Here is a 13553-nt window from a genome sequence, read left to right on the forward strand (position 1 = left end):
TTATTTTATTTTTCTTTCCCTTCCTCTATGTTCATCTGTTTTGTTTCTTAAAGTCCACATATGAGTGAAATCATATGCTATTTGCCTTTCTCTGACGTATTTCACTCAGCATAATTCCCTCTAGTTCCATCCACGTAGTTGCAAATGGCAAGACTTCATTCTTTTTGATGGCTGAGTAATACTCCACTGTATATAGAGAAGATGTGGTATAAAATGGATGTTCTAAGATAGGATTCCAAGATGTCTTGAGAAAGTTCACTGGTATACCTTGTAACTCTGATAGTCTCTCTGTAATTACTAATAATGTAATTAGGGGTTTTTTTTCTGTCATTTTGAAATCATGTGGCTCCAGAAGCATATTTGTGTGTGTGTGTGTGTGTGTGTGTGTCTGTGTGTGTGTCTGTGTGTGTGTGTGTGTGTGAGAGAGAGAGAGAGAGAGAGACAGATGTTTCATATCCTTTGCTTAATGATATTCAGCAAGCAGAATGGTTAACACTTGATCTTCAAAATCACATAGATACATTTAAGAATTGGAAAATATCCATAAATATTCCCAGGGTTTAGCAACATGAAAGTCAGTAGAGATCTTAGCAAGATCAGCTGCAGTGGCATTTTAGGACAGATACTACACTGGGTTAAAGAGGAAACGAGCCAGAAAGGAGTAACAGTTTGTGCCAATGACTCTTTAAAGAAGTATGGCTGTGATAGGGGATGTGCAGCCCAGAGACTCTTTAATATATTTGCATGTGTGCTTTTCTTTTTTTAATGGGGTAAAGAATACCTGAATGCTGACTAGAAGGATCTAGTAGAGAAGAGGGTTAAAGATTCAGGACAAAGCAAAAATAACCATTTGAGTGAGATTCCCAAAAAGGGAACAGGAAGAAGATGGGAAGAAACATGGAGAGGTTTGTCTCTGCCAGGAGAAGGGATAGTTCATCAACTCTAAAGGAGGGAAAGACAGGAGGGGGGGATGTAAACAGGTCTGCAGACATGGCAGGCATACACTGGCATAATTCCGATGGGAGGTCTCCATTTTTCTCTGAGAAGTACAGGGGAAAGTCACTTCCTGAGGATGGAGGAGGAAAATGTGGGCTGGAGGTCTAAGGAAAGAGAATAAGGGACAAAAGAGAGAAGTGCAAGAAGGAGCAGGGGAGAGAGAGACAGCAAGGCTGCATTACAATGTTGAGAGTCCAGATGAGACCAGTGATCAAAAAGAGTATTTTAATAAATCATATGAGCAAGGGTTGTATTTGTTCAACAGACTATTAAATTGATACAACCATGTTAACACCTCTTCATACATAATTATCTTTTACACCAAGTCACTATAACCATGTGAGCAAAGTAGTAGATAGCCAATCAAAATACAAAAGCTGCAAAACCACAGATGCCTGAACATTAACATGAAATCACTTTATAATTAATTCATGATAAATGTATTTAGCATAAAATCTGAAAGAGGGAGCTAACAGGAAAAGTCAGGGAACACTAAACATAAACCAAACCAAATGCTGTACCCCACCCATGAGCACAGCGTTCCACTATCACATCACTTCCCAATCATTTCTGAAACCATATGTTATGGTCCCACAAGGTCCTACTGCAATTTCCCCACAGTCCCAAGGTTCTCCAGCCCCCGTTTTGAAAATTTTGCTTTAAGAAAAAATTATTGTTCTCACCAACTATATTAGTCTGAGATTTCTGTGTCCTACTTCTCCAATGAAATTTACTCTACTTCCACCATAGTTCTTCAAGCTTGGTGTTTAAACATACCCACAAAGATCCCCAAAAGATGCTCGATCTTACCGATATTGCTGTGATCCTGAGAGAATCAACAGTGGAATGTTTGAATAGGTACCATAAGACGGGTCCAATTTCCCCTGTAATAAAGCCCTGGGCCTGAGCAGAAAAGGTAGTGCAGACATTTTCAATAATCTTTGCTGCCATGTGATTCACAACACGTTCTTCCTAGAGAAGGAGAGAAGAGTAAAAGGGAGTTATTTGATAGGAGAAATACATACATGCAATTTCTTCATAATTAGTGCAAATAAAGGCCTGATACCAAGAGTATATCATCTGCCCCTGCATGCATTAGGTAACTGAAGGTGTGATCATTCTTTCAGGCTATTATGAAATTATGACGATTTAATCCCTAAATCAATTTAATCTTTTAATCACTAAAACTTAGCATAACATAATTTTAAGATATTTTAATAAAAATAAGAAGACAGACTCTGGAAAACAGTATGGAGGTTCCACAAAGTTAAAAATATAAATATGTGGGGCACCTGGGTGGCTCGGTTGGTTAAGCATCTGCCTTCCGCTCAGGCTGTGACCTCAGAGTCCTGGGATCAAGCTCCAAATCAGGCTCCCTGCTCAGCAGGGAGTCTGTTTCTCCCTCTGTCCTTCCTCCACTCCCCCACCCTGACTCATTCTCTCTCTCTCAAATAAATAAAATCTTTAAAAAAAATTAGAATTACTCTACAATCCAGCAATTGCACTACTAGGTATTTACCCAAAGGATACAAAAAAACTCATTTGAAGGGACAAATGCACCCCATGTTGAGAGCAGCATTATCTCTAATAGCCAAATTATGGAAAGAGCCCAATGTTCATCATCTGATGAATGCAATGAGATGTGGTACACACACACACACACACACACACACACACACACACACAATGGGATATCACTCAGCCATCAAAAAGAATGAAATCTTGCCATTTGCAATGACCTGTATTATGCTAAGTAAATAAGTCAGAGAAAGACAAATACCCTATGATTTGACTCATATGTGGAATTTAAGAAATGAAACAGAAGAACATGGAGGGGAAAAGAGAGGCAAATCATAAAACAGACTCTTAACTATAGAGAACAAACTGAGGGATACTAGAGGTGAGTTGGGAGGCAATGGGTTACATGGATCTTGGGTAGTAAGGAGGGCACTTGTTGTGATGAGTACTAGGTGTTGTACGTAAGTGATGAATCATTAAATTCTATACCTGAAACTAATATTACACTGTGTGTTAACTGGAATTTATATAAAAACTTGTAAAAGAGAAAAATAAATTTTTAAAAATTTAAAGGCTGAAATAATCTGAAAAATATGTAATATGAGCATAACATAAAAATGGAAGATAATTTTAAAATCAAAAGGAGCAAGCAGAACAGTCCTCAGGAATCACTCAGGGCTGGGAATAATTAGCATACCAATCAGCCAAAAACCACCTAAAATACAAGGCGATGTTCCAAGAAAGGTATTGCCTCAGCTGTGTGACCAAATTAACATTAGACTGAAGGCTGTTCTGGATTGTCCAAACAATGCTTAAAAGCTAGCCTCAAAAAGAATCAAACCGTTTCCACGTAACTTAAAGGAGTCCAAGAAAATGCACAAAAGTACTTAAAGGAATATAAAAAAAAAAAAAAAACCTAAAAAAAATTTATAAATTAAAAAAAAAAATTTTAAGTAGGCTCCATGCCCAATGTGGACTTGAACTTATGACCCTCAGATCAAGAGTTGCATGCTCCTCCTACTGAGCCACCCACGCACACCCAAAATAAAAATTTTAAAACTTTTTTTAAAAGAATACAAAAACTCCAACACTTAACAACATAAAAAGCACAATGGCTGGCATCCACTTAATATTGCCACACGTGCAAAGAAGCAGAAAAAGATGACTAAGAAGAAAATTCAGTCAGTAGAAACAACATATATGACGGATTTAGAAAAAAATATAGTAAAATGGCTATTATCAATATTGTCTATACACTAAGAAGGAAGAAGAAAGCATAAGCATGATAAAAAGTGAAATAGAAAATATAAAAACAGCCCAAATCAAAAGGCTAGACATTACAGAGTCTTTTATGAAAACTACACTGAGTTAGATTAACAGATTAGATTCTGGAAACTTAATGATTACTGAACTTTAAGACATAGCAATTAGCAACAAAAATTATCCAAAATAAACACAGAAAGAAGGTTGGGAGAAAAAATGGAACAGAACATCAGTGAACTATAAGGCAATTTCAAACAATCTGATGTATGCACAATGATATCCCAAAGGTGGCAGAAGAGGAGTGGAAGGTTGAAATATTGGCTGAAAATTTTTAAATTCATAAAAACTAGTAATTCTCAATTTAAGAAATTCAATGAACCTCAAATGGGAAGGAACCAAGCAAAAAAAAAAAAAATCATACCAAGGCACATCATAATCAAACTGCTAAAAACCAGTACTAAAGATAAGATTTAAAAGCCTAGAGTAAAAAGACATATGACGTAAAGGAGAACAAAGATAAGGATGACAGGAAACTTCTCATCAGAAACAATGCAAGCCAGAATATAGTGAAGCCGTATCTTTAAAGTATCAAAAGGAAAAAAAAAAAAAAAAAAGACCAGTAACTATCAACCTACAAATGTATATCCAACAATAACACCTTTCAAAAACAAAGATAAAGGTGGGGAAAATAGAGGTTTGTTATGGGTACAATCTTTCAGCTATAAAATAAATAAGGTCTGAGGATCTAATGTAAAACATTGTGACTATAGCTAATAACACTGAATTGTACAACTGAAATTTATTGAAGAGTACAATATGAATGCTCTCATCCAAAAAAGAGGAGAGAGGTAAATATGTGAGGTGACTGATGTTCTAATTAACTCAACAAGAGAATCCTTTCACAATGTTTATACACACACACACACACACACACACACACACACACACACACACATTATCACTTATATACTTTAATTATCTAACTGAGGGTTTCAGATGGGGGTGGAGGGATAGGTTAGCCCGGTGATGGGTATTAAGGAGGGCACATATTGCATGGAGCACTGGGTGTTATACGAAACAATGAATCATGGAACACTACATCAAAAACTAATGATGTACTGTTTGGTGGCTAACATAACATAATAAAATAATACTTTAAGTATCTTACAATTTTGTCAATCATACCTCAATAAAACTGAAAAACAAAACAGAACAGGGGTGCCTGGGTGGCTCAGTGGTTAAGCATCTGCCTTCGGCTCAGGTCATGATCCTGGGGTCCTGGAATCCAGTCCCACATCGGACTCCCTGCTCAGCGGGGAACCTACTTCTCCTTCTCCCCCTGCCCCTCCTCCCCTACTCGTGTACTCTCTCTAATAAATAAAGTCTTTAAAAAAAAAAAAAACAGAACAAAAACATGTAGAAGTAAAATGTATAACAATAATAGAAAGGGAGTACTAGATGTATTCTGGTGTAATGGTCTCATATAGGGTTCTTATATAGTATATATAAATTTGTGTATCATATACAGTAAGTTCTGGAGTAAGGTTCTTATACGAAGTTCTTATATATTATATATGAATCTATATATCATTACTTGAAGGTCAACTGTGATAAGATAGAGATGTATACTGTAAAAAAAAATGAATAAGCCAATAAAGGAAATAAAATGGAATCACTTAAAAGTCAATTTCAAAAGAAGGCAGGAAAAGAAAAAAGGAAACAAAATAATGAATGGACAAATAGAACAAAAATGGTAGATTTAAACCTAACTATTTCAACAATCACACTAAATATAAAAGTCTAAACAAACTAATTAAAAGCTAGAGATTCTCAAATCAGAGTTTTTAAAAAAACAAGAATCACATATAGGCTATCTGCAAGAAACCCCTTAATAAATAAATTCACACGTTAAAAGTAAAAGAATAGAAAATATATATCATGCTAATGTGAATCAAAAGAAAGCCAGAGTGGCTATACTACTTCAGGAAAGTAGATTCCAGACCAAAAAGTATCTCCAGGGATAAAGGTTATTTCACAAAAATAAGAGTCATTCAACAAGAGGATATAACAATTCTAACTATTTATGCCTCTTGACAAGAGAACTTCAAAATACCTGAAGCAAAACTTGATAAAACTGAGAAAATAAACAGACAAATCCACAATTTTAGCTTGGAAATTCAATACCTTTTCTCAATAACTGACACAACATGTAGCCAGAAAGTCAGTAAGGATATAGAAAGATAACACTATCAACCAACTTTGACACGTTCTGAACCATAAAACATCCCAGGAAACTCTATATTCACAAATTAATTTGAAATGAATCACAGATTTAAATGCAAAAGCTAAAACAAAAAAGCTTCTAGAAGAGATCATAAAGAATATCTTGGCTATTTTGTGGTAGGCAAAGCTTTCTTAGAAAAAAAAAAAGCACTAAGCATAAAAGAAAAAATTGGTAAAGTAACCCCCATAAAAGTTGTAAATTTCTGCTCATAATGACACCGTTATGCCTCATAGTGTCTTAGACTGAGAGAAAACATTTGCAATACATACACACTAAATATCTGAGCAGTTTATATAAGTTATATATCAACTGAAATATTGAAAGTTACATTAAAAATTGTATGCAGAATATAATCCCATATTTAACAACAAAATATACATATGTAAATATGCAAGTAAAGGAAGGACATAGAAAGAGATACAACACCTGTTAATACTGAGTATAGTAGGTGTGAATTGTAGGGAATAGGGTCCACTAATTCTACTTTGGACATTTTTACATTATTTGAATTATTACAGTACACGTGTATTACTTTTTCAATCAAAAAATTATGTATTTTCATGAAAATGTAATAAAAGAAAATGAGAAGATACTGAGATAGATCTAGGTTCAAACCATTGTTTTACATTCTACTAGCTATATATCCTTGGGCATTTTCACTCCTTGTGCTTCAGCTTCATCATCTATAAAAATTATAAAGTACAAGGCAGTTTGGAAATTAAATAACATACATGGACACCTAATCAAGGTCATAAAAAGTAGTATTTTTAAGTATATTTTTAATATGTTAGGTTTTCTTCCTATTATTAATATCATAAAGTATGACTTGTACAGCTGCTAGAAACAATTTTAAAGATACTTGAACTTCTTCAATGCTTCCTCCCCATTCCCCATGTTTCCTTCTGTGTGGCAAGAATAAATATAACTCTTTCATCCACTCTCTGTTCCTTTATTCATTCTACCCAAGAGAAAATAAAATGCTTCACCTTGGCAAATTTGAAAAGAATAAATTGAGCATGCCTAACTGCTCTGCTCAACTCCTGCCCCTTTTTTCTTGAGCTCAGGCCTAACCACACAGAGCTGTCTTCTCATATTCCCCATCTTAAGTCTTACCTAGATGGGTACTCCACTTGGAGAGTGCAGCTGTACCTGGGTGGTGCAAAAAATCCCTAATGCACGAGTGCAGTATAAGGAAGGCTACTTGCCCAGAGATATTAAGCTACGTCCTCCACCCTCCCTAGCTCTCAGTACATACATGTATATTTTTGTCCCATATGCCTTGTTCTGTGTCTTCTCATTAGGTTCTGAACCTTTGCCCTGCATGCAGAGGGAAAGTGCAATTTGAGAGGGGGAAGGACCTTCTCAAATACCTTAACATATGCTTTACATCACAACTGTCAGTCAATTCCTAGAGGACTCATTCCCAGTACTGGAAAACCACCACTATTTTAGCACTTAGGTTGGAAAGGAGCCATGTGTCATCCCAGTGCTCTATAAACTCAGTGAGGCTGTCAGGCCAATTCAACTTGCTGCTACCTGAAATGAGCTATCCTACTCCCTCTGAAATCCCCTGTGGGACACGATACAAGCAATAAGATTGGTGCTATTTTCTGCTTAATTAACTCTTTGGAAGGAATAACTGGACTGAACTAATATCTGTCATTCAAATCAAAGATCTATTTCATCATATTATGAGGATAAAAGCTATGATGATTAGGAAATTACTCTATGAAAATAAGCCTATGATGACTAGGCTTATTAATGAAGAGCTGTACTATTTTTTAATAATGTTAAACAATTCTAATGCATTGTGGGTAGCCGTAACAAAAAAGTTTTGCTGCCAATGTTAGTCTACGTGCCTACTTTTCCAAAAAAGAGTACCAAAATTAACATCTAAAATATTGACATTATTTTCACATTTGTTGATTTAGTAAAACCATGATCCTTCTTCTAAAGACTTCAAGGTAGCTGGAGTTTTTTGTTTGGTTTGCTGTTTCAGTAACTCATTCAACCAAGAGAATAGGATTTCTATTTCTTAGATATCTGGACAACTCTCTTCCTTTAAAAGCAACTAAAAATGCTAGATAAAAAAATAAGAAAATAAACTTTCTTAAAAGCATCAATGAACTAGTACCAAATTCTTAGGCCAGTGACTGTATAGGCAAGAACTCTGAGAAGTACCCAGAGCTCTCAAGCTGATGTTTACACTGAGAGCATTTGTTCAACAAGATAAACAAGAGGAATGAGAGGCAAGGTGAGGGCCCACACAAACTGGAAGTTAGATCAAGACCCAGCCCCAATTAAAGCTAGAGTTTCCAGTGGCTACAACCAAGTACAATAGAGATGAACAAAAAGTAACTCTCCCAACTCCCTGATCCCTCACTGATCTGAGTTGGGGGCTGAAGGTGTGTGTTAGGGAGAGGATATTGCAGGAGGGGAAGTCCAAAAGCTAAAAACATAAATAGGTCCTCACTTGATTTAGAGTATCTCTTTCAGAAGAGCCGCAGTTGTTCTAACAGCTAATTTCTAACAGCAATGAGTACAATCAAAAGACACCAAAACAATATCTTTGTTAAAAATACTGTCACCCTACAATTGTATTCACAGAAATAATAGATTTCAAAAACAAGTGGAGAATAACTATGAAAAGAATAAAAGGAATTATTTAAAAGAAACAAACCAAAAAGATATGAAGAAAAAAATTAAACACAAAACAGAACAAAAGCACAAAATGAGATAGCAGCTATAAATACAACTATACCAACAACCACAGTAACTGTAAATACACTAAATACTAAAGAAAAACTGTAAAGCAGAATTTTTTTAAAAATACAGTATGAAGGGGCGCCTGGGTGGCACAGCGGTTAAGCGTCTGCCTTCGGCTCAGGGCGTGATCCCAGCATTCTGGGATCGAGCCCCACATCAGGCTCCTCCGCTAGGACCCTGCTTCTTCCTCTCCCACTCCCCCTGCTTGTGTTCCCTCTCTGGCTGGCTGTCTCTGTCAAATAAATAAATAAAATCTTTAAAAAAAAAAAATACGGTATGAAAAGACACATCAAGAAAAAATAAAGCTATTCAACCAGAAAGGCTAAAAATAAGAGAACGGTAAAAGATATACCAGTCATATCTAACCCAACAAAGGATGGTATGACTAAATTAACATAAGACAGAACACGCTTTGGACAAAAAGCATTACTGGTGATTTTTTTTTAAGTTTTATTTATTTATAAGGAATCTCTACACCCCACGTGGGACTCAAACTCATGATCCCAAGATCAAGAGTCACAGGAACCCCCTACTGGTGAATTTTTAAGTAACAACATAATAATAAAAATTTCAATAAGCCAAGAGAAATATAATCTAACTTTTTTATATATCTAATAATATTCAAAATACATAAAAGCAAAATACAACAAAATTGCAATTGTACCAAAGAGAGCATTTCAAATCTATCTCAGTAGCTGATAAACAGACAAGCAGCAATTAGCATAAATACAGAAGATTTATATCCCTATCTATCAGATTAACAAGCTTGACCTAAGGGACAGGAAAAAAACACATTATCCAACAATGGCAGAATTCACTTTTTTTCTCTGAGTATACACATACTGAGTCATGAAAGAAGTCTCAACAAATTCTAAAGGATTGAAATCATACATACACCATTTCCTCTAACCATAATACCATAAGCTAAAAATAATAATAAAAAGGTAAATAGAAACACTGTAAGGACAGGGATTATATAAGTAAGAAACAGAAGAGCTACAGGATTTGTTAACAGTACAAAGCCTGTAATGGACAAAAATAAGTTAAATGAATACGCAAATTTACACAGAAATCCAACTAATATAAATCCCCAAAAGGTATTACAATTGATATTTCACCAGTTCTCACATACTGAACTCAGCAAAGCCAAACTCTGAAAACCTCCCCTGTGAAGTTACCTGCCACAGGAGGAGAGGAGATGCAACCTCCCCCCTGCATGGAAAATGCCATGCTTTGTGCTTCTTATCCTATACCACCTCTCTGGAAGCTGGTCCATCTCACTTGGTACTAACTCAGGATCACTTCCTCATGCCATTCTCAAAGGTTCACTTCAAAACACATTCGGTAACTCCATCCTTACTTAGCAAGCCCTTCTGCATCTTACTGAATAACATTCAAAGCATTATGGATAGTGGCTCTCTGTTCCTCCCCGTTCGACAGACTGCCGCATCTTCTGGTGCAGTGCCAGCCACACCCCCAAAACACAATGGTGAAGGTGAGAGTAAAGTGATTTGGCTATATTGGGTGCCTGGTCACCAGGGCTGCTTTTAACTCTGGCAAAATGGATATTGTCATCATCAATGACCTCTTCATTGACCTCAACTACATGGTCTACATATTCCAGTATGATTCTACCCATGGCAAATTCAACAGCACAGTCAAGGCTGAGAACAGGAAACTTGTCGTCAACGGAAAGCCCATCTCCATCTTCCAGGAGCAAGATCCTGCCAATATCAAATGGGGTGATGCTGGTGCTGAGTATGTTGTGGAGTCCAAAGGGGTCTTCACTACCATGGATAAGGCTGAGGCTCGCTTGAAAGGTGGGGCCAAGAGAGTCATCATTTCTCCCCCTTCTGCTGATGCACCCATGTTTGTGATGGGTGTGAACCAGGAGAAGTATGACAACTCCCTGGAGATTGCCAGCAATGCTTCCAGCTCCACCAACTCCTTGGCCCCCTCTGCCCAAGGTCATCCATCACAACTTGGCATCATGGAGAGACTGATGGCTCATGACTCCATGCCATCACCACCACCCAGAAGACCTTGGACAGCCCCTTTGGGAAGCTGTGGCGTGATGGCCAAGGGGCTGCCCAGAACATCATCCCTGCTTCTACTGGCACTGCCACAGCTATAGGCAAGGTCATCCCTGGGCTGAATAAGCAGCTCACTAACATGGCCATCTACGTCCCCACCTCCAGCATGTCATGTCAGTCATGGATGTGACCTGCCACCTGGAGAAAGCTGCTTAATACAATGACATCAAGAAGGTGGTAAAGCAGGCATGAGAGGGCCCCTTCAAGAGCATCCTGGGCTGAGGACCAGGTTGTCTCATGTGACTTTAACAGTGACACCCACCCTTCCACCTTCAATGCTGGGGCTGGCATTGCTCTCAATGACCATTTCGTCAAGCTCAGTTCCTGGTATGACAATGAATTTGGCTACAGCAATCAGGTGATGGACTTTATGGTCCACACGGCCTCCAAGGAATAAGCGCCCCCTGGACCACCAGCCCCAGTGAGAGCAAGAGGAAAGAGAGGCCCCCAGCTGCTGGGAAGTCCTTGCCCCAACTCATCACCCAACACACTGAGAATCTCCTGACCTCTACACAGTTTCCATCCCAGAACCCCTGAAGAAGGGGAGGGGCTTGGGGAACTCTAACCTTGTCATGTACCATCAATAAAGCATACTATACCAGATGAAAAAAAATAAAATAAAAAAAATTGGTAGTAATAAAGAAAACACTGGATCATTTCTATTCCACATCATGTTGCCCAGTCTCACTGCAGAAACACCAACGGAGCAGTGAGCACTGAGAAAGAACCTGATGTTGAGGCACACACATTTCTTTATTAGAAGATTAAACTGTTACAATGACAAAATCAGAAAATATAACTGTACATTTTAACTTTTATCAAAAACCAAGAATTTTAACTCATTTCTCTCCTTGTTTTAGGTACCCTAGTTGTCTAAAACATTTCAAAGATAATACGTATAATGGCTAACATCTCTGATACATCGTTCTCATTCAAGCCCAGTCTTTTCTAATTAAACACACACGCAATTTTACGACTAGTTTTCTTTAAAAAAGAGAGAGAGCTCTAATTAAAAAATAAGATTTCCTCTTAAAATAATTTTATTACTTCAAAATTATTGAATAAGCTATTATTCAGAAATAAAATAGCCAACAGTTTGGTTTTTTTTGAACCTCATATTTTTCACTACAACTTATGCCATATCAGTTCAGCGCCTATAATTATACGCAGTCTATTACGCAGGCTATCAGAGATGTGGTTGATCAGATACAAATACACGAATTAATCTTTTCCTCTAAATATGTGGAAATTGTCTAGGAGCTATTTCCAGCTTCTTTTTGCGTTGTAGAATAGGCTGCTACCTACCCAGATAAAAATAAACACCTCAGAGAAAGGTCCCCCTTCTTATCCTCCTTATTCCGTGCACATATAAACCATACATCATGTAAGTTCATTGCCAAACATTCCTGAGATCAATACAGCAATGATCCCAAGGAAGGAACTGCTCCTTGCCACTGTATATAAACAGGAAAATCAAAGCAATGGGAGGGAAATTTGTCAGACTCAGAGGGGGCCCAAGTCAGAAGCTCATGCAATATCATCAAGAGCAAGTACCCTCGTATATAAGAAATACCACCAGGTGGGGTGCCCAGACCTTGACCAACACCAAACCACCAAAGAGTAGCACACGTGGGATTGAAATCCACACTCTCTGGCTCCCAGCTCAAGGTCTCTGAAACGCCAGCCCCAATTCTGAAAGTCAGTCCATATCATGAATACCTTTCCTTCCATACTGCCACACTCCTTTTTTAACAGTCACACCAGATCTTCCTATTGTTTTTGTCGTTCATCATACGTCTCTTATTCTCCTAAATACTTGCCCCCTCTCCACCTAGGCACTGCCATCTGTAACAAGGACAAAAACATCTGATTCACATCTCTATCACCATTGTTAAAGTTACAGAAATCATGATTAGAAAGTAGGTTGACTGTTTGGAAAACATGGTCATGAGATCTTAGGTAACTTTAAAAAGAGAAAACCTACTGAAAACTATCTTAACAAACTCCTGACAGTCTCAGTGTCAGTCCATAGCTTCCTCTCCCAAAGCGCATCCCACAACATGCCATAGAGTAAGGTGGGTCTGTGGGCAAATTACTTTGAAAATGTTGCATACACTATCCCCCCAAGTAGAGTCCTAATTATAAGCTCTGAAAAGTACTAAAACAAAACAAAACAAAACTGTCCAACCTTGCTTAATCCAGTGTCTCAATATATTTGACTAGAAAATGCTTTATTCTTATAGCACTTATAAATATCTCATGGCAAGGCCAATTTTCTATGAATAAACAAAAATTTTTATAATTTAAAACTAAAATTGGCTTCTAAGAAGAAGTCTACATATCAAATTAAAATGAAGTAAAATTTCTGTACTGCTTTCTTCCCAATGCAAAAATTAGAGAAAGAAAGAAAAGGGTAAAAACCTGGTTTTTATCAGGCCCATAATCAATGGCCCATATTCAACGAGACACATTACTGAGCTTTGACACAGAAAAAAGTTCAGTAAGTGAGGCAAAAGAACATCTCACTATATTTAAAACAACAGAAACAGCACAGCAATGTAAATGTACTCAATACCACAGAACTATATACTTAGTGGTTAAAGTGGTTAAGTTTTACGTTACGGTATTTTACC

The 13553-nt window shown here is 37.2% G+C and overlaps 1 protein-coding gene and 1 pseudogene across 5 annotated transcripts in view; one reads left to right on the forward strand and one right to left on the reverse strand.

Moving 5' to 3' along the window:
* The window catches only part of ULK4 (unc-51 like kinase 4), a 592979-nt gene that overhangs the window by 479457 nt on the left and 99969 nt on the right, over positions 1–13553 (reverse strand). For all 5 annotated transcript variants that reach the window (XM_087870115.1, XM_045798163.2, XM_045798161.2 and 2 more), the window contains one exon: positions 1807–1968. In XM_087870115.1, coding sequence (XP_087726241.1) covers positions 1807–1968 — 162 coding nt within the window. The remainder of the gene's footprint in view (positions 1–1806; positions 1969–13553) is intronic.
* LOC123792804 (glyceraldehyde-3-phosphate dehydrogenase pseudogene) lies at positions 10299–11317 on the forward strand (annotated as a pseudogene).

This window comes from Ursus americanus, chromosome 20, assembly GCF_024610735.1.
Source record: "Ursus americanus isolate L20-20 chromosome 20, mUrsAme1.1.p, whole genome shotgun sequence".
NCBI lineage: Eukaryota > Metazoa > Chordata > Mammalia > Carnivora > Ursidae > Ursus > Ursus americanus.